Consider the following 27,904-nt stretch of genomic DNA (forward strand, 5'->3'; position numbering starts at 1 on the left):
GAACTTAGATATTCTCCTTGGCGATGCTTATGCTAACCTGCCATGATCTAGACTCAAGTAGGAGACAAACTCCTGGGTATGTTTGTGCAGGGATAGATTAGATTAACTGAGGACAGACAATGTACCCTAAAGGTAAGCAGCACTAGGACATGGCCTGGGGGCACTGGGCTGACCACAAAGGGGAACTGGAAGCTGAACACCAGTACTCATTTCTCTCTGCCTCCCAACTGGAGATGCAGTGTAACCAGCTACATGAGGTTCAGGCCACCCTGAATTTCCAGGTATTCCACCACAGCAGTAAGAAAACCACTATGGTACTCCCAAAGCAACATGTGACAAAGAAGACTCCAAACACTGTGCGGGGGCCAAGCTGCAGCCCTGCTGGAGCTTCTAGCCTCCTTTGTTTTGAGGCACCAATTAAAAGGACTTCATCAGCAGTGTCTCTTCCACCACCCCAAGTCCAGGACTTACTCACTTTGACAAGTGCCTCTCTCGTTATAGTGTCCAGGAGGGCATTCTGGAACACAGTGATCTCCAAGCAGCAGGTGGCGAGCATGCTGGCACTTTAGGCAGACACTACCAGTGTCTTGGAGATTGGCCACACAGTGCTGGCAGAGAGGATGGCAGTCTGGAAGGGGAAGAGAGAGAGAGAGACAAGCACTGATGTTCATGAGCTAAAGTCTAGTCTATACACCACATGGCAAAGGGGCTTCAATTACCACAGCTGCATCTCAGCCATCCAGAGAGGAGCCCAGAGGCAGCACCCTAGTAAAGGAGAGGCTGGGGACTTGTACAAATCATGAGCTCGAGGTTTGTAGTAAATGGTTTTAGTAAATTCTAGGCCCAGCACAGCAATTGAGTTTTCATTTCTTTTCAATTGAACGACCTTCAAGTACTAGGGCTTTGTGTGATAGATACTTGACATGGGAGAGGGAAATATCAGACCAACAGAAATAGCAAGATCATTACGGTGTAACTTCTCCCCTAGGAGCAAGAGCCCTCGAGGGCTGTGTGTCCCCACCACAGGGCAGGCTCTCAAGCCTGCCACAGGACTCCTCCACATGGCCTCCAGAGCCAGCCCTCCATAGTCAGCCTTTGAAATAGGGAGAGGGAGCTTAGTAGATAATTGGGCTGAGTTGCTTGCTCATTTTAGTCTTTAACTGAAGATAGAATTATAACAAAAGCTGTGCGTGGAAAAGAATCATTTTCACGACCTGATAGATGGTTCTCGGCAGCTCTGTCATACCAGCTGTGATTAAAGCCATAAAACAAATTATCTTGTGCAGCCAGCACTGGCTTGTCCTCACTTATACAAGAGTCATCCTTTGATACAGAGCTCAATTGGGTTCAGCTTCAACTGTGGCCTAACACTCACTCTGCTCTGCCTTCAAGTGGTAATTACCCTCAAAGCCTCATTCATCATCCTTCATCTCCATGGTAAAAGAAACTCCTGAATCACCCACCAAAATGAAAACAGTTGAGGGGTAGGCAGGAAGAAAGGGCTCTGGTTTTAGGGCCCTTCCATCAACCCCTGAGGGATTCAAAGCACTTCCTACCAGGGTTCAGATATCTTGTCTCACCTCTTGACATGATAGGTCAAGACGGTAATCTGGACCACTTTTGCCCTTTTAAAACTACCCATGTCAGCTACACAGATTACATCCATGATCCCTGCTCAAACAAATCTGGCTCCAGTACTTTTGGAGAAGTGGTAGCTGTTGCTTTAATTGTTGATTACCTACAAATAGTCTCAGCACAGAAAACATGACTCATTCTCACCTCCACCTACCAACTACAACCAGCATGGTCTCATTGCCCTAGAAACCCACTACTGCTACCCCAGAAATTAGCTCAAAATATCCTTCTCAAAAATGCTGGGTCTTGTACCATCACACAAACCAAGAAACCTGACCTGTCTCTGAACTTGGAGGTTTCAAACAGCAGGGGGTCTTTCACCAATCCTAAAGACAATTCATGACATTCTAGGAGCCAAATGAATCCTTATTACAGCCCTTCCGTACATCACAAAGGAAATGGTGACTTCACTAAGAGAAATATGAGTTGGGTGGTAGCAGCACACACCTTTAATCTCAGCAATCAAGAGGCAGAGGTAGACAGCCTGATCTATAAAGCAAGTTACACATAGCCAAAGCTACACACAGAAACCCTGTCTCAAAAACCAAACCAACCAACCAACCAACAATAACAAAAGCCAAAAAAGCCCAAAACAACAACTACAAAAAACCCAGAAAACAAAAAACCACAAAACTGAACAAACACCAGGGAAGAAAAGAAAAGGAAAGGAAAGGAAAGGAAAGGAAAGGAAAGGAAAGGAAAGGAAAGGAAAGGAAAGGAAAGGAAAGGAAAGGAAAGGAAAGAAAAGAAAAGAAAAGAAAAGAAAAGAAAAGAAAAGAAAAAAGAAAAATGAGAAGGCTGCTGCTTCCTGATTCCCTTTGCTGTGTAAGACTCCCATGCCAACCACTTTGTTCGTATACTTTGCCTTCTTCACAGGGTAGGCACATGACCCTACAGCTGTGCCTAAAGAAGTTGACATGCCTCAGAAAATATAAGTAAATGGAGGTCATGTTCTCTGAAAATAGAAGGCCAGGAAACATTCACTACTCCATGAAGGACTCATTAGCTGGGGTGCCATGAGCTAGCCCTCCTCAAGGCAAGTATGGGCAGGATACCCCGGGTTTGGGCATGCATGGGCAAGATTCCCAGGTGTTCCATTGGGAGAAGAGTTGCAGCTGACTGAAGATTTCTGCACCAGAGTCAGGAAAGAGAAAAATCACCATGGTGACGCTTTGAGGAGAAAGTGAGCAGGTCCCTGGAGTAGTCTAAAGGTGTGATAAATAGGTATTTATGGATTTGCCTGATCTTGGGAATCTCTGCAAACTGTTTGCCTAATAGACAAAATGTGTATGTATCTATTACATTATTCAGCTGGGGCTGGTCTGTGAACAATCCTCTTTGCTCTTGCAGCAGTCACCCTGAAACTCTCTCCATTACTTCCAAGAAACCACTACACCGCACCCAAGTGTTGTAGTCAACTTCACTCAGTTCACACACCTCCATGTCCTCCATGCATTCCTTTCAGCTGTGAGCTTCTATCCTCTGTCATTTCTGTCTAACTTTCTACCTCATGGGATTCCTCACTGACATTCTTCATTCGGTCCCCAGTGTTCTCCCCAACCCCTTCACTCTATCCTTGACCCAACTCCTAAATACAGTACACACTATGTTCAGCCCTCAGAGGCCTTTTGTAGAAACACCTCGGCTTCTTGTCATTCCCTAACTACCTGTTACTGCCTTGATTGCAAAATGCCCATCACAGGCTTGTGCATTTGTACGCTCAGTTGAGGAGGATACTTTGGGGGTTGTAGAATCATCCGGAAGTAGGACCTAGCTAGAGGAAGTGGCTTGCTGAGTTTGGGGGGAGTAGGCCCTAAGATTGCAATTCAGTCTGGCTTTTAGCCTCATTTTATCTGATTACCCTGATGTGAGCAAGCCTCCATCCTCTCCAACTACCCACTGTGGCCCATCACCACCTTGATGAATGGTGTCCCCTAAAACTGAAAGCCAAAGTAAAAGCCTTCCTGCCTTGACTTGCTTCTCTATCATCTCTGTGATCAGAGAAAAAAGTGCTCCCACAGTGCTCTGTTTCCTTCCCGTCCTAACACCTTGAGAGTCATACCTCTAGGGATTTTGATGGGGATTGTATTGAATCTGTATATTGCTTTTGGCAAGATGGCCATTTTAACTATATTAATCCTGCCAATCCACGAGCATGGAAGATTTTTCCATTTTCTGAGGTCTTCTTCGATTTCCTTCTTCAGAGACCTGAAGTTCTTGTCATATAGATCTTTCACTTGTTTGGTTAGAGTCACACCAAGATACTTTACACTACCCAACTTGTTCTACGACGTCACAATTACACTGATACCAAAACCACACAAAAATCCAACAAAGAAAGAGGACTTCAGGCCAATTTCCGTTATGAATATCAATGCAAAAATACTCAATAAAATTCTTGACAACCAAATTCAAGGACACATCAAAAGGATCATCCACCACGATCAAGTGGGCTTCATCCCAGGGATGCAGGGATGGTTCAACATAAGGAAATCCATCAAATCAATCCACTACATAAACAAACTCAAAGAAAAAAACCCATATGATCATTTCATTAGATTCTGAAAAAGCATTTGACAAAATTCAGCATCCTTTCATGCTAAAAGTCTTGGAAAGAACAGGAATTCAAAGCCCATACCTAAACATAGTTAAAGCAGTATACAGCAAACCAGTAGCCAATATCAAACTAAATGGAGAGAAACTTGAAGCAATCCCACTAAAATCAGGGACCAGACAACAAGGCTGCCCTCTCTCTCCATATCTTTTCAATATAGTACTTGAAGTTCTAGCTAGAGCAATTAGACAACATAAGGAGGTCAAAGGGATACAAATTGGAAAGGAAGAAGTAAAATTATCACTATTTGCAGATGACATGATAGTATACTTAAGTGACCCAAAAAACTCCACCAGAGAACTCCTACAGCTGATAAACAACTTCAGCAAAGTGGCAGGTTATAAAATCAACTCAAGCAAATCAGTTGCCTTCCTATACTCAAAGGATAAGCAGGATGAGAAAGAAGTTAGGTTCTCAACCTTCTTAACCCTCGACCCTTTAAGATAATTTCTCTTGTGGTGACTCCCAAACACAAGATTTGTTGCTACTTCATAATTCTAATTTGCTACTGTTATGAATCAGTGTTTTCTAAAAGTCTTGGGTGACTCCCTAGGAAAGGGTCATACAACCCCCAAAGGGGTCAGAACCCCAGGACTGCTGGTCCAGGGGGGTATTTTTAGAAAGGTTTAAATGCACAGAGGAGACTGATCTTGAATGTCCGTAGCACCATGCAAATGGGCTGGAATTATGATCTCAATAAAATGGTGGAAGCTAGCTGAGTACCAGCTAGCTTCCTTTTTTCCCTGCTTAGAGACATCTTTGCCATCTGATACCTCATATTTTTGTTGCCATTCCCTCCCCCACAGAGCTCTCCCTACCATGTCTTTCTCTGGTATGAGGTCAGTGTTCTCATGAGCTACACTCCAAAAGAAACCCCTCCTCTCTTAAGCTGCTTCTTTCAGGCATTTGGTCACAGTAAAGAGTAACTAATACAACCTTGGACAACTTCTATCCCCTCAACCAAGTCTGTAGAAGCCTCAAACCAAACATGGCGGCTTAGCACATACATCTACCAGAAGCCAGTGGAAAGGACCCAAGAGAGTGGGCTGCAATTGCTCAGAGCCTCTGTTTGCTTCCGTAGCTCCTGTTAAAGCAGCCATAAGAAGGCATCCATCAGTCTCATGACAGATCACATGGCATGATAGAGTGAATACCCAGAGGTGAAGAAGAAATCAATAAATGACATCTGAAAATATAAAAGTCAGCCATGAGTTGCCCGGAGTGTCACATTCATCCCAGTTAGATCACATCTCTGCTACACAGGAGATCCTAGCTATTTCAGCTTGAAAAGTTGGACTTCTGACTCTTTTTGTTCACTGCCTATATTTATTCTATTTTTCAAAAAGTCACATTGAATACCCAATCCTATGGATAACTTCATTCTAGTGCCATTTCTGAGGGAGTTCTTATATTAGTCCCTTCACCCAAACCTTCCTTCCTGCTCCTGTCAAACACTAGCCCCAACCAGAGACAGACACCACTTAAATAAATATGCAGTAGAATCCTGCTGTGAATCACAGTTGGTTGACTGATTTTTATTAAACCAAGGAAAAGAAGAGTAATAAATTTCTAAAATCTAGGAAACAGCGTTCTTTTTTCTTTCCAGAAGCTTGAAGTCAATATCTTTTTGGGAATAATTCCCTGGGAGAGCTCAGAGTGACATATGACCCAGGAAGGAAGCCAGACGCCAGAGTAACAAGAGCCTGAGGATCAATATGTGTGTTCTGACTTCCATGCAGAGAAGCCCAGCACCCTAGGGCAGACACGGAGCTCCGGATGACAGGCTACAAGTGGCCGGTCCCACCGGGCACCGCCTGTGAGCAGGCTTGAGGGTCCAGTCTGAAAGCTGCAGTCATCCACATAGAAGAGGATCTCTGAAGTGTCCAAAAGAGACTTGGGGATTTTATTTCCCTCACAACAAAGCAATATATGGAATAAGATATATAAAAACAATTTTTCAAAGTATAATAAAAAACAAACCACCTTAGGAATGCTTCTCAGAGACCATGACTGCTAATATTTATATTTTTTCTCTCTTACTCTTTTTTTTTCACCTTTCGTGTGTAGATTTTTTTACCCAGATGAGATTATATGAAATGTGGACACGCAGCACTTTCTGCTCGGCCCTGCCATCATTTCTACATGCCATTAGGGGCAGTCCGTCAACACTATTTTAAGGATGACATAACATCACATCTTTAAGTGAAGGAACAAACAGAAGAGGTTGCATTTATGATGAAGTGGACATTTGTCTCCACTTTTCTACTTAAAGCTGCAATGGAAAGCTTTGTGTATAAACCTCTGTCTGCATTCCTGATCATTTTCAAAGAACAACATTAAAAGGCATAACTAACAATATCAGTACAGCTTGCATCCGTGGCCTCTAACCGCGCATTAGGTAGCATCTCGTCTGCCACAATACAAACTCTTCCGAGGACACAGACTGCACTGTCCCATGCTGTTCCCCTGATAAATGAGGAAACCTAGAAGGAGCGCTTACTTCTTGGACTCATACATGCCAGACATACATGAACACACACCTTTACCACTGCAGGCATGAAAAATAGTACATCACAATTCTTTTCTGAAAGTTCATATCATTTTGTGTTTCTGCGAGATGTCTGAGTCTGTTTTGCCATAACTTTGCCAGTACTACAAATAAATACATATATATCTTACACACACACACACACACACACACACACACACACACACACACGCCAGTGGTTAAGAACATGGTCTGAGTTCAAGTCCCAGCACCCATATGGCAGCTCATGACCATCAATAATGTTGTCTTCCAGCATGCGGGCCATACATGTAGACAAAGCCCTAACATGAGCACAAGAATCTCATGACAGTGAGTGGCAGTATTGAGGTTTACCTTGGAAAGGAAGAAGAACATGTCTGATGTCTGACTAGAAATGATATTTTGAAAAAAGGTTATTCCCTCACAACCCTTTTAAAATGGATTCCTAGATCAATTTGGGTCTATTCAACTGTATGCATCAGGGTATTCGTATGCCGTTTCTGGATGAAATAAAAGGATTATGAAACGAAAATACTAGAAGGGACAGTGTGATGTTCAGTGAATGAAGATGTTTGCTGCTAAGCCTGACAACTTGAATTCAAGCCCAGGGAACTACTTGGTAGAAGGAGAGGATTGAGTCTCACAAATTGTTTTCTGACCTCAGTGTTCATGTTGTAACACAGCTGCCCCTTGACACACACATATAAGTAATTGGGATCTTTCAAGTCCTGGTCCAGGATGGTAAAAAAGGAAGCAACAGTTATGCCCAAAAGGATCACAGCCACATGCTGCCAGTTAGCTGTGTGAACTCCACTCCATGTGTGCCTGAGAATATGAAGATGCTCTTCCTTCAGAATATATGGAGGCCTCTGCCTCCAGGGACATTTCTGAAGAAAATGCCTTTAATGTTTCTGTGCTTCCCAAGCTCCATGACTGTGTGTGCCCCGCTGTGCACAGCAAGAAGGTCAGGGCTCGACTGCATGAAACCTGGAAAGACCAAAACCTCCATGTGATTTAGACCTGCTTGTGTTGCCTGTTGACCTCCACCACAGCTTGTATAGTTGGTTTCCTAAGAACAGAAGAAAACCATCTGGGAAAACTAAAATAAAATGGAAACTATACTTTAAAATAAGAATGCAAGTAAATGCAATAAAAATCTAGAAATACCAGGAAAGTTTGGAGAATCTGGAGGCCCCTGAAAAGGTTTTTGAGGAGTGTACCCCTATTTTTCAAAAAATCCACTTCAACCTAGGAGGAAAAGGATGCTGTGTGTGTGTGTGTGTGTGTGTGTGTGTGTGTGTGTGTGTGTGTGTGTGTGAGACATATGCAACTGCCTTGTTGGTTACAGTCTGAGCTAATGAAGACAGAACTAACTCTAGGGTCAGCTAAATGTGTCCATTATACAAACCAAACAAATTTAAAGGTAGCAGGAGTCCCATCTCCAGGCCCAAGCGGAGATGACTCTATAAAGTGCGGTGACACTGGGCACTTCATGTATTCCATCCCATACATTCTAAGAGCTAATCTGATTTGGAAGAGACTCCTGATTCTCATTGGTAGATGGTAACCATCTGACAAACAGTGATTCTGACTCTGGCTGTATACATACTATATGAATACACCCAGTCAGAGGGATGCCATTAAAATGCCAGTATCCTTAGATAGATCAACAAACCCCTGAATGCACTCTCCTGTGCATTTCCACCTGTGTTCGTGACACATCTAAAGCAGTTCCTCAGGACACTCCAGTGGAAGCTTCTGGGACTGCCTCTCAATCTTTCCTGGTACTGCAGTTACTAAAACAGGGACCCAAATTCCCAGCCGACCAATCTGACCACCATGGTGAGGATTACCATCCTATCCTAAATCCCTGTCTAGGCAGGAAGGCACCCACAGCTCATCTTCCTGCCTACAATCAAAATATAGGAGGTCGACCTGAAATATGCGTAAGTGATGTGTGCACATACGGATTGCTTAAACAGTGCCTATTGCTGGAAGCTGCCTTTCAGGTTCCTCCCACTGCCACTCAGTAAGTAAATTCTTCCTTGTCACTACTGCAATTACAGTGCAGGGTCTTTAAATATAACACTCATTAAGGCTGACAAGGAGGAAAGTGAGCCCGGAGATACACTGATGCTCAGCCTGCCTCAGATCACTGGGGTATAATGCGCACGTGTGTGGTGTGGAGCAGGCAGATGGGATTCCAGTTGTTTGTATACATACCACCTTGTTAATAAACAGTGAAGTCACACTCTGAGCAAGCAAATTAATGAACATATTACAGGGAAGTCGGGAGACAGAGAATTAGCTCCAGATAAAATAAATACATTTCTTGTTTTAAGCACTAGAAGATTCTATTTGTTTTTTAAATAGACACAGCATGCAGGCATGCTCAAAATTTAAACAAATCAAAAATTAATATTTGAACTCAGCAGCTGCAGCATCCTCTGGTATGTCACCCTGAAGCTGTGAGGAAATTGCATGTGGTCATCACTGTGTGATGTCTTCTCCAAATCAGAGGCTCTGCTTCGAAGATCAGTGAGGATTACCCACGCTCATGATGGATAGCAGCACACGCTGGTGAAAGGACTTATTTCCCATCTTTGGAACAAAGACAAGAAAGCCTGAAGATGTTCAAGCCAACATCTGCTATTAAAGAAATGGTCTGAATGTCAATTTAATGGGAAAATGACTCTCTTTAGCTGATAAATAATGATCTATAAAGACAAATTTAGGCACACAGGGAGAATTTTAATATTATCCTATCAGTTGATTAAGTTCTTAATTTAACTACAGTCAATGCATTTGAAAGTAGTTAAAATAATCAACACTTGCAACTCTTCTCTTCCAGGTACAAGAGAGATGATATCATGCAAAAACTCCAGGCTTTTTATACGTGTAGAATTCAGTACTATAAACCTGGTCAAGAGCCTGTGGCTGGGAGGGTCATGTATCGTAGTGCAGAGTCTACGAGGACTATTTTGCTAAATGGTCTTCTTCAACTGTCTTCCAAACACTCTGTTAAATCAATAGATGTGCGTTGTGCCCAATCAGAGATGCTTCTTACTGGAGGGAGTGGAAAGAAATGCTGAAACCCATGACTGCAAGTGCTGAGACTACTTGATGGTGGAGCGCTCAGCTCTAAATGGAAGAAACACATCACCCCCTTCAACACTCACTCATGGCAGAGGGAATGGAAAGACTGCAAGGACCAGAGGATGGAAAGGTGCGAAACAGAAAGACATCTTCTCAACAAGATGGAGCAGTATTCATGAACATGGTGCCACTGTTGTTATCAGAACAAACCTGGGCCCCTCACCATTTCCTTACACATATGGGGTACATGAAGCCTCACCCTTTGGAGGTGAAGGCACTTAAAGGCTGTTGGGGGAGCAGGTGCATTCCTTCACTGATAGATGTATTTGCTCTACCAAATAACCTCCTACCCAGGCTTGGGGGAGGAACACTAATTAAACCCAGTGGGCCACACATTGAAAGGAAGCCATGATGTCGAAGAGGACACGAGGAGGAGGTTCCAGCAGGAAGAGGAGTCTGAGGGAGGAGAGTAAGGCTGGATGCATGGAAAACCAAAGGAAGAGAAGAGGATGAAGAGGATTTGAACTCTGACTCCACCATTGGGAGCTCAGGGTTCAACTTGTGAAATGAGCACAAAAGAAATTAAGACAACATGTGAATGGCAGAAGAGAAAGAAGCACTACAGCCCTTTGCCTTTTAATGTTGCTTTGGGCTCAGCCCTCCCAAAAGTGCTTAAAATCATGTCCTTTTTCCCCTCAGAGAATCAAATTAGTACAAAAGCCATAAAACAAACAAAGCAAAACCAATGGACAAAACAAGCAAATAAAACTTCCTTATCCAGTGCCTTTGGCTACTGCTTTAGTGTTAAAGCAACCAAACAGAACCCTGCAACGGACTGACCTTATATTGACAGGACAGTAGTTTTTACCCAGCATTGATCAACTTACTACTGAGAAGGCTGCTACAGGGGCCAAGGGATCATTGTAAAGACTGCAGGTGGATAAAGTGACTGGAAAGTGCCACAGTTCTCAGTTTGGGGCAGGTGGGCAGCTCATGTTGCAGACAAGTGATGTGGGTACCACCTGGGCTCATATATCTTGGCACCATGCATCCAATTTGATTTAGCTCCAGAGTGACTCTCTTCTATTGGTGCTTACGGCAAGTCAGCTAGCCATGTGGCCCCAGGAAAGTGTTACAGGAAGCAGATCAGGAGAGGGAATTCCCTGGAGATGCTTATGACAGAACGATGAGCAAGCCACAGGCACCGGGAGGGAAGTAGGAGACACAGAGACATTAGACAGAGATGAGGTTTGTTTTGTTTCATGCGGAAAGGGAGAAGGGAGGCCTAGAGCACTTTTTATACACAGGTCATACCACTTGGGGGCTTAGATGATGTCTGAAAGTGATGCCCACTGAAGACATCGCTGCCAAGGACAGAATACACAACAGATTGCCTCCACAAAGGAGGGGAACACTGTGGAATGGAGAGAATACACAGTATGGATGGAGTCTCAACACTCACACAGGGATCCAAGGAGAACTCGAGGCCTTGGAAATCAGAATAAGGACATCGAGGTGAGAGGCAATGGCTACCATGATAACATTGTGGGCTTCAATTACTTTAGAAACCAAAGCTCATCTTTACAGTCTGACCCTCATCTTGCAAAGAAGTGGGAAAGATACTATAGGGGTGTATGAGGCTACCATGTGGGAGAAGTTAGCCTGGGGATTTGCAAAAGGAAGAAAGAAAGGGAAACATGGTCTAGGGCCACTGCACAGCTAGAATGAGTTGTCAATTGTACTGATTACAAAATGAGTCACGGATAAACAGAAGGGTCATGAGAAGGAAGAAAAATAGCTTGTGGGTGTGGTATGAAGACTGGGCTTCTTCAGACTGGAGTTCCCGTGGGTAGAGGAGAGTGAAAGTCTGTGCACTTGGAATAGAATCCAAGGGAGGGGGAGGGGGATGGGGAGAAGGGAGAGAACGCTGTAAAAATAAGAATACACTAAAGGAGGAGGTGGAGGGAGGAGAGAGGCAAGGGGGCTCAGAAGAGGCTGTGTGGGAAGGGAAGGGAAGAAAAATGGCTGCAGCAGTCAGATCGAGGAGGGGTGGGGGGCAGAAAGGAAGTCAAAGAATGGAAATAGAAAATGCAGAGACATCTGAGAGAAAATCCAGGGTTTGCTTGTGCTTCATTGGATGTTGTTATTCCTCCAACAAAAGGAGAACGTGGACTTGTGACTGGGCTCTCATGCCAATGAGATCTGAGTGGAGGAAGAAGTGGAAGACGGGAGGTTGTGTGGGCAAACATCATAAAGAGGTAAATTAAGCAACTGCCAAGACGTGGAGAGCACGTCCTGTGCTAAGGCCACACAGGACAGGGCCATACAATCCTGTCTCCTCGGGTGCAAAGTCTGGGTGCACCGCTACCACCTGTGACATGGAGGGGTCAGTCACCGTGAACCCAACCCTTTATAACGCCTGCAGTGTCTTAAGTGATGAGTAATTCTAAAACCTTTTTATGTAGTGGGCCCAAGCACAACCAATATCCATGCCAAAGACAATGTTAGTTTAAAAGAAAGTCAGTACTTTGGTCACTGCAAGTCAGCCAAAGAGATTTTTAAGTGTGGGGTTGAAAATCGGGCCAGTGCTGTCATAGGACACTGCCACCTTTAGTGTCAAGGACAGAACCACACCTAAGTTCAGCTGTGTCCTGGAAATACAGAGCCACAAAAGCCCTGTTTGCATTTTGGGCCTGTCCTTACTGGGCAGCAGCTACAATGGCCTCAATAAAAGCCTGCGATTGACCCTTTAAGGTCGCTCTGCCTTTACTACAGCTGGGTAGGGAACAGTTTAGGTGAAGGTACGCTGCAAGTTCTTTTTATTTTCCTCTCCTTTTCTATTTTCTGTTTCTTTCTTTCTTTAACTTGGAAATCCTCAATTTAAGCATAGAGCACATCCTTCTTGTGGAAAGGATGAAAGACAGGAAAGGCCCTGAAGTGTTCCATCACTGCTCAGCGGACCCTGTGGTCTCTTAAATAAAAACAGAAATTGAGAGAACAAGGAGGAGACAATCACTGAAAGTTCCAGGAAGAAATTGGCTATACTATTCATAGTTCAAGCAACAGGAGATCGGTGGCACGATGAGAAATAAGAAAAGAAAGAGCATTGCAAAAGAAGGAGATAAGAGAAATAAAGAAGCGGGTGTTAAAAAAAAAAAACAGAAGGCACAAGGAAATTGAAAATATACAGAGATAGAAGAGCCGGGCCAGATGAAGTGAAGAGGCAGGCCAAGAAGATGAGATAAACACAGAATACGGATCAGGCTAAGGAAAAAACTCCTCGATCATATCACCGTAGAACAGGAAGGGGAGAGACTAGACCCTCGGAGCCCAAGTCCAGTCACTTGCTTTACCCAGCATTTCTCACACACAAGCTATAAGCTGGTCAAATGACCCTGCGTGATGCTTTTATTCCCAAATCCAAATCAAGTGGAATGTTCTAGTCATCACAACTGTACAGTAAGGTTTTAGACATTGATCCAGTGAGAAGATAAACTACTTACAAAATTATAAATCCACAAACATGCCATTACTACTACTAGTGACAAAAGTATATTTAGTGATAGCTGTAGACTTGCAACTATATTTAACCTGCTAGCTAAACTAACTCCCACCTTTTGACAGCTGCCACAGGAGGAAAATGGCCAGTGTCACTGAAAGGCATTTAACCACTAACAGTGACAATTAAACAGATCATTCTAACAGTGTCAACACTTAAAAAAAATGTAGGTCCACCTAAGAGAAAACACTCCTATTGGCTCCCAGTATAAAAACCATCCAAGTGCAGATACATTCTAAAGGTTAAGGTGGATGTGAATTGATATGGATTATTAAAACTGCATGGGCTTTTCTTTACCCTTATTCAGTTAGCTGGGACACACTGTAGAGCAGAGAACAGGGCACCCAAGGGAGTGTAATTAGTTCTCTAGGGATTCACAGCAGCACGGTGTGTTTGGGCCAAGCATGGTGGTGCTAGGGAGGAGGTAAGTGGGACCCAGGATAAGTGGCCAGCCCATCTCCCGGAATCTGTCAGTCCAAGATCCAGGGAGAGACCATGTTTCCAAAGTGTAGTAAAGGAAGATTGAGAAAGACATCTGACCTCAACCTCTGGCCTCCACATCCTCATGTGCACATCCGGTATACATGTATGCAAGTGGGTGCTGATGTAGACAGATAAGGCACGTGTGCAGTACATGAACTATCTGATATGGAGCTAGGGAGATGCTCTGTTAGTGATACACTTATCTCACACACATGAGGATCTGAGTTCAACCCCTAGAAGCCATGCTAAAGCCCAGGCATGGTATAATATGCACATTTAACCTAGTGCTGGACAGGTAAAGACAGAAAGATACCTGGGACTTACTCTTTAGTTGTCTACCCTAATTGATGATTATCCGGCCAGCAAGATACTCTGTGTCAAAGGAGGTGGATGCGGGGGTGCTCTTAAAGACAACACCTGAGGCTATCCTCTGGCCTCTATACAAATGAGTATATCAGTATACTTGCATTTCACTCACACACACACACACACACACACACACAAACCAAGCAAGTAAACAACAGCAACAAGACCTGTTTCTAAGTCCCTAATGTGAACGCTCAGCTGCACTCAGCATTGTGGAGTTTAACACATGACAATGATTATAAAATCCCAGTCTCCAGATTCAGTTCTTGGTTCTATCATTCTTGCTTAGTCTTATTTAGTTCTCCTGCAGTTCCGTTTGTTTCTATGTAAAACAAGGATTGAATTACTACCTTCCTTGCAGATCACATGAATGCTAAATGGCAAACCAGCATCGAAAGCAATCAGGCCAGGGTTCATCACATGCGTCCTCCGGGACATCACCTATTGTTAGATGCCCATACAGATCATCTGCAGAGAGCGCGAGTGAGTCAGTACCAAGTAAATGGGAGACACGATCTGCATGCAGGCAGATTACAATGTGGAAGATGCCATGGGAGGGGGGAAGGGGGAGGCCATTTTGGAACAAAAGACTGAGCCAGGCACTGAGGAATCATGGGTAGGATTTTGGTGATCGAAATAAGGCAACAAACGCTGAGCCACTACGCATTTAAAGTCTCTGCCTTCCTTTTCTTTATCATCATCTCAGGACCACACCTCCCACGACTGAGGCTGCTGCAAAAGAGAACCACCCCACTCCTGTCTGTGTCTGAGTGTGGGGACATGGGCCTCCTTCGGGGCTCCTTCCCAACTCAAACCCCAAATAGTCCTCAGTGCTGAGGCCGTATCAGCTTCTTCCTGAATGCAGATCTGAGCATGCCTATGCTGTCACCAAAATGTGGGCAATAAATGGAGAAAACTACAGGAATGACTCCAACAGGGTTAAGAAGATATTGACTGTATTATTAATGATTTGGGAAAAAAATTAACAGCAGCACTCTTTAAAAAGGAAGTGGTGGCAGGGTCCATTTGTTGTGTTGATTCTGCTATCTAGGTCACAGAAAAAGGACAGAAAGAAGAGAGGGATGGAGGAAGGGAGGGAGGGAGGGAGGAGAGAGGGAGGGAGGGAGAGAGGGAGAGAGAGAGGTAAAGAGGGAGTGAGGGAGGGAGGGACAGAGGGAGGGAGGGGAAAAGGAGATGGGAGGAGAGGGGACCCAGAGCCAATCTGAAATCTATGTACAGGTTAGTAGTCTCATTCTATTTTAGTAGTTGATGATGAATTATTTAAAATATTAACACCAGCTATCAGTTGAGAGCTTCCCCAAGAGAGTTCTGGAAACCACTGGCAGCATCTGTAAGACACTATAAAGGGGGAGAGGGGGATGGGTGCTCAGTTGGATGGTGGGAAAACCGTCACCCAGGCCTTGTTATAGCAATTTCTATCTGTAAGCCTGCAAAACTCCCACAATGAAAGTTGCTTAATTTTACTTAACCCAAACTCCAGGCTTAAAAACAAAACAAAGAAACAAAAAACCTAAGAACTATGTTTATTTTCCAAGTTGTTGGCCAAGAGTCTATGCTGCATTTAACAGCTATAACCATCATTAGACTTAACTGTCTGCAGTGTAAAAATGCCCAGAGTAATTTTTCTTTGATAGTTTTTTTTCTTATGTTTATGCTCCCGAGACAGAGTGGAGGACTCGAACCAGCATTTAACACATCGCTGCATAAGCAACGGTCAAGTTCTTACTCCCCAGAGTTCCCCCATGTCAGCTACCCATCCCCAGCACCTTCAATCTCTGCTTCTCACAGTTCCTCATAAGATCTGAAGGGTGAGCACGGCCATCCTCTCCGCGCTCAGAAAGCCCAGGGCATAGTTTTTTATAACACATCTGCACTGGGCCATTTCTCCCTGACGGCTTTATCTGCACTTTCTTCTTCATCTCACCCTCTTCTGTGAACAGGAGAAAGCTTTTAGCTGAGAGAGACAGATAGAGAAAGCACCTCAGGCTTTGGAAAAACTTTGATAATGTTGAGATATGCAGGGGGGAAAAATCTATGAAGAAACCCTTGGTTTTGCACAGCATATCATCATGCCTGTAAGAGGCTGATGAGTTCCTGCTTCTCAGCCCACTCCTTGCCTTTGCTGAAAACCTTCAGCCCTGGCCTAAATCTTCCAACTATCTATTTGCTTTGACAGATTGGGAGGGGGAATCCCCCACATATGACATCGCCATAAGTGAGAACACAGAGAGGTGATTGGACCTGTTCCCAGGATGTGTTTATTCTTGTCTGTGTGATAGATTAAGTGGAATTTTCTTTTTGAACAGCTAAGTGCAATTTAGAGGTCTTGGGTGATGATCTCGGGCACAGCTCAGATGGGGAATACATGCCACGAGTAAATCCTGGCCCCTGGAAGGTGCTCACATACCAGAGAGGGCAGAGAGGGTCTGCCTTCTCTCTGGGGCCCCCAAGGACACTTCCAAAGACACTGTGCATAATAGAGGTGTTGTCAGCCCGTTCGGTGTGACAGCACATGGCCCCTTACCACCTTCCTGCATTCAGATCAAAGTACCTGAAAAATTCCATAACATTTACTATGAACTAAAGCACCATTTCAATGTGAAGAAAAAAAATCCTAGGGCATTCAGTTCAGGAAACTAGCAAGCTGGAAATGAGCTGGTAGCTATTCATATATCCTGTTTGCCTCTTCTGGGACAGTGCCCCTGATGTCCAACTATCACCCCAAGTCTAATATGTCCACATGCACAAGACATCTTCTATGCCTCTTACACTTACTCCTGTCCTGGATTTACATTCATGACCTGAAATCTGGACACCATGTGCAGCTCCCCATCCCTTACCACATTGGCAAGAGAACAAGTATTTCTGTTGCTCTTTTAAATTAACACACAAAATTGCCCTCTTGGATCATTTCTGTGGACTAACAGCAAACAGCCTTAGACTGATCTAATGTATCATTTACATCCTGTGAGTCCAAGTACCTTCCTTCCCCCATCGCCTTGGCTTGAGAGCTCATCTGGGTTCCTGCAATTATCTAACACTAGTCTTTCTGCCCTCATATCAACTTCTTCCAAGCCATTCTCTATAATCTTTCTCTTCACAGAAGTACAACCATGACACTTTCTGATTAAAAACTTTTAGGTCATGCTTGCAATCCTAGCCCTCGAGGGACTGAGGCAGGAAAACAATCATGATTTCCAAGTACAGAGTAAGACCTCCCTGTCCCCTATCCTCCAGTGAAGGTGGTCTCCAGAGGGCAAGCATCTTACAGCAAGGAGAAGATCTAAGAAACCCTACATCCTATGGGGATCTTAATTCTTAGACTTGTAACATCCACAGCAGTGAGAAAATCCATATCTGCTGTTATATCTCCCAATCTCTGGTATTTTTATTATGGTAGCCTTGGCAAACAAATGTACCATCCAGCTGGGTGGTGGTGGTGCATGCCTGTAATCCCAGCACTCTGGGAGGCAGAGGCAGGTGGATTTCTGAGTTGGAGGCCAGCCTGGACTACAGAGTGAGTTCCAGGACAGCCAGGGCTATACAGAGAAGCCTTGTCTCAAAAAAACCAAATCCCCCCAAACAAACAAACAAACAAACAAACAAACAAAACCACAAATGTACCATCCTTCTCTAAGTTACATTTCTCAGATGCAAGTAACACATCTTCATCTCTATCCTCAAAACCTGCACAGGGCCAGCCTGGCAAGGAACATGGGTTTATGAAAAACACTTGATGAAATAGCAAATAAAAGAATTTGTAACAAAGTAGTGGGAGGCAGTTAGAAAGTCACACACTTAGTGACAAAGTAAACTTCTATATTAATACATTTTTTCTGTTGCTTTTCTATTTGAAATATACTTATTCCAGTCCCTATGCAGGAAGTATTTCTGAGCAATGGGTGATGACTACTTGATTTAAAAATCATAAATAAGAACAGTCTCATGAGGCCTGTTCTTCTGAGACTGGGGCCTTCCAAAGTCATTGAGTCAAGCCCTACGATTCTCCAGTCTAATGGTTCCTATTGGCCTTAAAAATTAATGCAGCTCCTAATCACCTAATTTACTATCAAAGAGTATCCTGGACTTTGGATAGAAGAGAGCTCATTAACTATTAAACCATTCCAATCTCCTTATATAAACATTTATTTATAAAATATGTCATAGGATAAAAGTTTTCGGATCCACATGGACGACAGATTGGAATGAAAGGTCTACCATGATGGGTACATCTACCTCTAACATTCTCTCTAAGCTTGTCCCTCTACACCCTAGACAATCTCCCACTGCTTGCAGATCATACATAATATACCCTTAGTCAAGACACAGCTCTCCCCAACACTCTCACAGAGCCCCAGATTCAGCCTCAACTTTTGCCTGCAACATCAGGCTTTCTATATTCTGGTTGCAACCTAAATTTCCCAGCCTGCTGCTGTAGTGTAGCTCAGTGCCAGAGTAGAGATGACTTGTTGCAGACATATGACCCATACATACTCTTTGCTTTCCAGGTTTGCCTCTTGATAGAACCACATACCCCTCCTCTAACTCAACCCTTGCTGATCTACAGGAATCAAACTGGGTTTCACCCACTCTGTGAAGCCTTCCGATCTGGATCTTCCCCTCCAGCCCCCACTGGACCCGTCCGGTCCTTATGACCTGCAGGTATTCCAGAACACAAATCTATTTGTACCATGAGTTAACTGTGTCTTCAGCTCATCCCCTTAATTAGCCCGAAATGTCTCTCTGCCTTCTCATAATGGCAATGCAGTAAACATCCACTAACAGTTTTACTACCTGCTCTCAGTATAGTTTGGATAGGAAGGGCTCAGTCCCCAGGGTCATGATACTGGTTGAGGTGGCAGAAGCTTTCAAAGCCTGTCCAGAGTTCACTGGGTCACTGATGCCATGCTGGAGGGGCTAGGGGACTCTATCTCTCCTTTTGACTTCCTGTTCTGTAACATAGGCTTTTTCGTACAGGTGTGCCTTTTCCATGACACTGTTGAGAGAAGTGGCCTTTTCAGACTAAGCTAAAGCTTGTGATAGAGGCCTGAACCTTCAAAATTCTGAGCTAAAGGAACTATTTATTTGTATACCTTAGCGGCATCTGGTATTACACAAAGCTGACTTATGCACGCGTCAGGGACCTCTTAGTTTTCATGGAAGCAGCTTACATACCTTAAAGTAAGGCTCAGCAGTTAAACTCAGACTTTTCATCTGTAATAGCCAACACCTGCCATCCACAGACATCGCTCTGGGAGGAGACACTAATGTTTGTCTCCCTCCCGAGACAATCGTGACTGCAATTGGAAGTACCAGCCATACACTGCATCCTACATGAGGTATAGCTTGCGTCTCTGTGGGTCTGGATGGAGGGTCGTGTCTTGTGTACGCTAGACAAGAGCTTTACCACCAAGCTGCACCCCAGCCATCCCTCTGACTAGACTCAAACCTCGATGCTGAACGTCAGTTCACGGTTTCTGTGACTCAGATTTGGCTCTGAAGTTATCATGATTCTAATGCAACTGCACTTTCCTGTCTTCTTAGCTGAGAGAACATGATGTCTAATATCTAAGCTTATGATTGTGAACAAAAGAAAACATGCCTCTGGCAAGACGCTGGTACCAACTGGACACATGGAGAACATAGACAATCATTTACTGTGTCCCAAAATGAAACAAAATGACAATTATTGGTGCTGTGCCGGTGTGATCTTGCCTGCTGGACATTAGTGAATTCAAAATTAGGCATTTTGATGTTGTTATGTGAATGTTCAGTGGATGGTCACAGATAATGTATAAATCCAATGTTATTGGCATATCAAGTCCTTCCTATGTCTTTCACTGTGTTCCCTCCCTTCTTCCCCCTTCCCCCTTGTTTTGGAATCTAAAATGAGGAAGGGAAAAAAAATCTTCTGAGGAAATGACTACTTTTAACTTAATCTTCCTAAAATTCTGTGCCTGGGTGAAGGGTCCCATCAAAGAGCAGGGGAAAAGCAAATGTCCTGAAAATACCTTTTTGCTTTCCTAAAATGTAGATGAAAGGGCTCCAATCATTACTGCATCCTTCATTAATATGAGATTCTAATTTATTTCCAGGACTCATAAGAACATTATGAAATTTGTGTCTGAAGCTATACGTGTGGTGGCACACATCTGTAATCCTCACCTTTGGGAAGTGGGGGCAGGAAGATCAGAAGATCAAGGCCATCCTCAGTTCCAAGGCAAGTTGATCCTAGACTGTGTGTGAAGATGAATCTTCACTGCCAATTTGACTGACTCACCATGGAAACACATCTCTAGACGACTCTTTGAGGGTGTTTTCAAGGACTGTTTAATAAGGAAGGAAGACTCACCCCTGGGACCTACCAGTTGTGCCAAACTCCTGACCATGTTTTAATGTTTATGAAGGGCTGCACCCTCAAACTGTGAGCCAAAATACTCTTCCTTTCTTAAGTCGCTTCTGTATTTTATCACAATAAGAAAAGTAATGAACACACTGGGCTAAATGAGACTCTCATTTTAAAACAAACAAAAAACAAAAACAAGCATAACTAGTTACGTTCAATTCCTCATTTACCAACTGTCTGAGGGAATTCCATGAAATCAGTTCCTGGACAAAAGATAAGTACCTACTTAAAAAAAAAAAAAAAAAAAGGTGTTTGCAGTCTGAGCCAAATGGACCAGCACCTGCACCAGCACCACCCAGGCCTGGTATGAACCTGCAGGGAGTTGCCCCGGAACTCCTCAGGAGTACAAAGAAGCGCCCCTTACCTGCACAGTACCCGACAAGGTTCAGGAATTGCTCGTCCTTACATCTGGTCTTACAGCGCCCACTGGAGAGAGTAAGGTGAGGGTGGCAGGAGACACAGTCTGACTCCAGAGGCCCACGGCACTGCCTGCAGGACGGGTGACATTCTGTAGAGAGGGACAAAAGCCAGGGCTAGAATAGGCAGTTTAGAATACAAATGCATGAGTCATTCAGTGCTCCCCACAAATCTCTACTTCTGGTCACCTGATAGTCTCCTCAGCAAGTCTGGCATGTGCCTAGACTGGACCCAGAGACTGCATTTCTGGAATCAGAAAAGAATATTGTCCACAGACAAACAGAGAAGTTAGAGCTGTAAAAATCTGAATCATATTCCAAAGGGGCATCCCTAGGTCCATGAGTAGGAAGTTCAAAGCCAAGCTTCACAAATATATCCTATCCCAAATTGAGATATATTAGAAAGAGAGGAGGAGAGAGAAAGGGAAAGAGAGAGAGAGACAGACAGAGACAGACAGACAGTAGGACAGAGACAGAAAAACAGACAGAGAAACACTGAGAGACAGAAAGGGACAAAGCTAGGAGAGAGGCAGGGAGCAAAGAGGGCGAGTTTTGCTTTTCAGAAACTTCTGGCAGACAAGCAGAGAACCATACAAGGCCCATGACGGTGAGCATCTGCACCAGAGTGAGTTACCAGCCAGCCTCTACCTCCAGGCCTCATCTTGGATCCCGTTTATCAGTCTAATCAGCAATACTTAATTAAATACAACAAACAGAAAAACAGCCGTCCTTCTGGAGGTTATCATGAGCTGCATCTGAAGTTCAAAGCCTTAGACAAAATTATGGCAAAGTTATGTCTGCCTCAGAAAAACCACCAAATTAAAGGAGAGGTACAGCAGTGTGAGAGGCCAGGTGAGCCTCCGTTAACGAACATGAAATAAAGATCCAGGCAGGGAGGACACCAGGCAGGTCTTGGCTGCAACTGGCGCAGGCTGCAGTGGCTGGAAAGCTATGTGTTTCTAGCCATGAACTGGAGATCTAAGCCTGTTTGGTATTAGGAGAGGGATGCTGGGGTTGGGATGAAGGACGGGGTTTGGGGTGGGGAGGGGCTGGGAGGGTGAAGAGGTAGAGGCCCAGGGTGAGGAGGACAGGTGTTCTACAGAGCTTGCTGATACCAGTGTTCTCCCTCTTGGAACAGGGCTGGCAGAGAGCAAAGACACAGACTCCAACTCAAGCCAAGTGCCGCTCCCTTCTGGCAAGAGGCCGAGGGGAGGTAAGATATTTTTAAAAGACGGTGTAGGGGCAAGAAAACAAACTGCTGATTAGAGTCACTAGATCAGTCTGCATTCCTCAGACTCCATTTGAGAACCAGCCAGAAGACGCTAGCATTCCGAGGATAATTCTACCACCCAGCTCTGCCTGCTTTCTAGAATGTCTGCAGTAACCTGTGTGCCCTGCTTCTGGAGGGGCCATCTATCTACTGACAGGGGAGAAGAGGAGCCATGTAGACTCTCCTTTAAATAGTTTACACACAGAAACCACAGGGGCCTGGATAAAGGCTTCTCAAGCTAGAGGACTTCTTCAAAGGCATGGCTGAGGACAGAGCACGCAGCTACCCTGCAGAGTTTATGGGAGGTTTAAAGTAAAATCCCCAGGGCCCTGAGATTAAAAGGTATTTGTGGAAACGAAGAAATTTCCAGAATGAAAATAACATCTACATCCAGTCACCTATGTTTAAATTAACTCTACATTTCCTCTTTGTAGTTGAGGCCAAAAGGATCTAATACAAAAAAAAAAAAAATATGTGGCTGGAGAGATGGCTCAGTGGTTAAGAGCACTGGCTTCTCTCCCAGAGGTCCCCAGTTTGATCCCCAGCACCCACGTGGCAGCTCTGTAACTCCAGTCCCAGGGAATGCAATACCCTCTTCTGGGCACTAGGCATACACTTGGTACACAGACAGAACACTCACTGAATAAGATAAGATAATTTAAAATACTTATAAGTTTATTACACATTTTATAACTCCTGAAATACACAGGCTATGATTCCATTACAACTTTTTCCCCTATCAACTAGCCTCAAATGTCTATTTTTGTTTCCAAAACAAAATATATTTGAAAGAATATATTTGTCTTTTCCACCCTGCAGATATAATAAACAGCACCATCATAGGGTGCTTAAGTTTTACTATTTTGCCAATTCCAATGAAATGCTTTCCTAATCTGAACTTGTAATTTCAGAAATGTCTGTTGTGGAATGTAGAGGTGCTCATAAATTGGGAAAACGTGTCAAAGAAGGAACAAAAGACTTTACTTCTCTTTTGTTTTGATTTTTTTAAGCCCCCTGCTGGCACCAAGGGAAGCAAGTCTGGGAACTGTCATCAATTGTATCTTGTGCCTGCCCCTCCAGGCACACTACCAAAGCTGGTCCCCAAGTCACCACCATGGCCATAATGTAAATGTTTTATTTACCCTATGAGAGAAGATATCTATTGATGTGATTGTCTCCCAGACAAGAGAAACTGAGCAAGAGTGAGTTTATTGAACTATTATAGTCTGCAACGCACAGCTATGTACAATTTTCACACTATGCTTCCTCATTAGAAGAATAATTCCCCTTGTTTTCTTACCCAGTCCCATCACTGGCAGGATGATGTCTTCAATCAACGTGTCTCATCACATCAGGAAGAGCAAAGGTGACAACAGGAACTCTACCCCAGCAGGTCACACACTCACCTGTACAAGTACCTTCCAGGTTAAAGTGGGTCTCTGGACACCGGGAGAGGCAGCGCCCAGTCAGTAGCACGTGGGCAGGTCCACAGCCCGTGCAGTTGTGAGGGCTCTTCCCCTCACACATGAGGCAGGATGAGTGGCAAGCTGGGAAGAACAACAGAGGAATTTATTAGGATAGTTGCATGGGAGAACAGTAGTCGTCTTCCTTGTACATCCCTACTGAAGTTTGCTCTGTCTGTTCACTTGGATTTCCTAAGACCAGGGCACACTGTACATACTTTTCCCTAAAGGCACTATCCTATTAGGTCAAACACAAATGCTCCCAGACAGACAACCATTACAGTGAGACTTTTCCTTCCCCAAGCTGAAAGATGTCAAGAGAGAACCAGATACCGCAAACAGTTTTCCTATCCTAACACGGATAGCTGTCACTCTGGGAACCAGCCTGCTCCTCAGGCTGCTCAAAGTAAAGAGAAAGGATTGGGGGGTGGGGCAGGGGAGGTTTTGCTCACATGATGTCTATTCTAAGATGGAGTCCGAGTGTACACAGAATGGAAAGAGTTTGCCAAACCTCTGGAACAATACAAAATCAGTCATAACACAGGCAAGGAGCAGGACATGCATGTGTGGGGTGGGGGTAAAGTCGAGCATCAGAAACGCTGCCCAGCAGTTCTGTGACCTTGCCTAAGTCAGAAACACCTTGAGGCTCTTGCTTCCTTATCTGTAAAGCCGGGGGGATTCGGAAGCACTACAAAGGGACAGGATGCAAAATCTCTAGCTACACTCTGTGGTCCTTATCAACCTCAGCAGTAATTAACGGTAAGCAGTGCTACATGTTTCCAGATGTGTGATAAAAACAAAAGGAACTAATAAAAAACACACCTCAGCTGTCACTCACCAGACCTGTAAGGGCCACTGACATCCTTCTCCTGAGGAATAGCTTACGTAATTTTAGACTGTGCTATACAAGCTGCACTGGGCGGGAAACACCCAGTAGTCTACTCAGATTGTGAGCAATAGCAATGACCAGTGTGGCAAGTCCTCCCTCAGGGTGTAATAATGTCACTCGCATCTCTGCGGGAACCAACAGATGCCGGATGGGACCTAAGGCTCACGCAGCAGGAGGGAAATCAGGCCTCATCCTGGAAACCTACCATGGGCTAGTGAGGTTACAAATGTTTGAGGAGAACCTACTACCCCTGCCAGTTCACTACATAAACATAATTCTTAACTGCATTCTAAATATTTATCCTTTTATTCCCAGATAAGTGTAGCTCTCAACCCTCACCACATGCCTCATCAAAGAAGGTTCTCTTTGCAACAGATGGAGACCATTTCAGAAAACCACAACTGGTCAAAATTGCAGAGAAAGACTATTGATAGGGTGTCCATCCCCAATGGATACATCTAGAACACAACTCTTGTAACTGAAGGTTCAGTGAATAAATTGCAGAAAAGAGGGAGGCGGGCCTCGGGAGCAAGGGGACCAGGAAATCTGCTGTGAGTTTACGGATCCAGAAATGGCAGGGAAGCTACACAGGAGATACCTCAACAGCATGGCTGCCCAAATGAGACCTGAACAAAGACAACGTGAGGAGACATGAGGATACAAAGAGGGGGCAGTTCACAGAACCACAGCCAGAGATGGAGAATCTCCAGGATGAAAACCTGCTTTTTTAAAAAACTGTCTTTAAAAAAAAAAAAAAAGGAAAAAAGGAAAATAAACGAGAAGGGGAAAAATTCACTGTGAAAGTTGCCTGCATAGAGACAATAATCCCTGTTTGGAGAAATATCTCAGTCAAAAGTCAGAACAGCAGATGAGCCAGTGGTAAGGCTATACGTGTGAGAGCTTCGGGCTTAGCCTCTCCTTCCTTCCTTCCTTCCTTCCTCCCTTCTTCCTTTCCCCCAACCCTCCCTCCCTTCCCTCCTCTCTTCCTTCCTCCCTCTATCCCTTCCTTCCTCCTTCTATCCCTTCCTTCTTTCCTTCTTTCCTTCCTTCCTTCTTTCCTTCCTTCCTTCCTTCCTTCCTCCTTCCCTTCCTCCCTCCCTTCCTCCTTCCCTTCCTTCTTCCTTCCCTTCCTCCTTTTCTCCCTTCCTTCTTTCTTCCCTCCTTCTCTTCCTCCCTCCCTTCCTTCTTTCCTTCCTTCTTCCTTCCCTTCCTCCTTTTCTCCCTTCCTTCTTTCTTCCCTCCCTCTCTTCCTCCCTCCCTCCCTGCCTCCCTCCCTCCCTTCTTTCCTTCCTCCCTCCTTCACCCCTGAGCTTGAACAACACTCCCATTAAACTACATTAGACTTTAAATCACAAGAGTAAAACAGCTCAGATTTACTTTTACTGAAGTTTAAAACATTGTCATTAAACCTGGCTGTAAAATTACACCCTCTGAGAGAAATAAGTTCAAAAGCTACATAATCATTGTATGTAGGACTAGTTTTAAAACTTGGATGCCTCCTCTTCCCCCCACCCCACTCCTGCCCCTGTTTGCCCCGTCTCTCTCCACCCAAAGCTGAATCTAAGCATATACTGCTCCTTCCTTAAGGAACCCAAGGTTTCATACTGACTCACACTGCAATTAGCTTCTGCACTGTTAGGAGTGATCCCAGCCACGCCTGTGTAAGGCATGCAGGTAGAATCAACCCCCAGGCTACAAAGCGAGGCTCGCTGCGGCTGAGAGCATTAATTATGTGTTTTTATTTTCTCTATTTCTGATTCTCTGACAGCTGGAAAATGCTTATTCTGCAAAACAGACTCCTCCCAAGGTTATAATCCTGAAGGTAGTAAGCAATTAGCTTGGGAGTGTGCATTTCATATGCCAACTAACCAGACCCCAAACTCTGGCACCTCCTCTACAGGTCTTCCATTACATCACATTTGGGCCCACATCAGGATCCTGCCCATCCAGATGACCCCAGTTTCTGTCAAATGGGCAAGACCCTCCAGACCGCAGAAAATGCTTCCTCTCCGTCTGTCTTGACTCCTCTATTAAACACCCAGAAGGTTTACAGACTCTGCAGACTTGGCAGAACCAAGGGCAATTTTACACCATCAAGAAGTCTGCTTCTACCAACTCATAATATAACATAGCAAATAATCTTTGCTGTATAAGAAGCAGCTATTCAGTTAGGATAGCCAGGCCCTACAGGATGGACTATTGAAAGTATTAAAATATTCTCACATTGGATGGTGTCTGGCTGTTGATCTCAATCCTAGCATCCTGTCTCACCTATTACCCAGTACCTAAAGGTTAGACCGCTGTGTCAGAGGTCCTACTCCTGCTACTGAGCAAATACCAGTCCATATCTAGGTTCACTAGGCCATGTCCTGGCTTGATAAATACATTTTCCCCATTGCTTTGTCAATGGCTTTATTATAGTAGCATAGATGAGAGAACTTCATCCCAAAGTGGTTTCAGAATCCTTAAAAGGGGGAGGAGGTTAGTAAACGAAAATACCTGGGGAAGGCTCAACAGGTAAAAGCACTTAGTATGCAAACATGAGAACCTGAATTCAAATCCATAGCAACCAGATAAAAGGATGGCCACGCTCCCTATGCAACATGCAATCCTAGTGCTTTAGGGACCAGAGACAGAGGGAACACTGGGCTAGGCTTGCTGGTCACCAGCCTAGCTCTGGGTTCAGTAAGAAGTCGTACCTCAAGAAATAAGGCAGAAAATGATAGAACAGGCTGCCCAACATCCTCCTCTGGTCTCTGGGAGAACTTACACATATGTGTACACTCCCAACATGTGCATTTGGTGTGTGCATATCTGTACACACAGATGCAAACACACACACACACACACACACACAAATTAGGCCTCCAAGTACAAGATGAAACAAAGCATAACAGAACATCAGGTGGCAATATTTTTAAAACCCAGGCTAAATCATACTGTCAACTCAAAGCGTTGTGTTTTCCCAGAATGACTCAGGGAAGCCATCTAAAACAGCACAGTGTTTTCTATAAGCCTAAATAAATATACCTATGAGAGCACTGATATGCTTACATTACATTTTTTTGGACTATTACAATCCCCAGGTCTTCTTGTTATACAGTCTTAATAAATAGGACCTGGAATGTATCACTGTAGAATTGAAAGCTGGGATAAGGT

General features: G+C 44.2%; 1 protein-coding gene across 1 annotated transcript in view; it reads right to left on the reverse strand.

The window, feature by feature from the left end:
- Window positions 1–27,904, reverse strand: part of Fras1 (Fraser extracellular matrix complex subunit 1) — a 402,136-nt gene that overhangs the window by 151,337 nt on the left and 222,895 nt on the right. The window contains exons 19-21 of the mRNA XM_052198714.1: window positions 23,800–23,940; window positions 21,072–21,215; window positions 476–628 (exon numbers count right to left, since the gene is read on the reverse strand). Coding sequence (XP_052054674.1) covers window positions 476–628; window positions 21,072–21,215; window positions 23,800–23,940 — 438 coding nt within the window. The remainder of the gene's footprint in view (window positions 1–475; window positions 629–21,071; window positions 21,216–23,799; window positions 23,941–27,904) is intronic.

Source organism: Apodemus sylvaticus, chromosome 11, assembly GCF_947179515.1.
Source record: "Apodemus sylvaticus chromosome 11, mApoSyl1.1, whole genome shotgun sequence".
NCBI lineage: Eukaryota > Metazoa > Chordata > Mammalia > Rodentia > Muridae > Apodemus > Apodemus sylvaticus.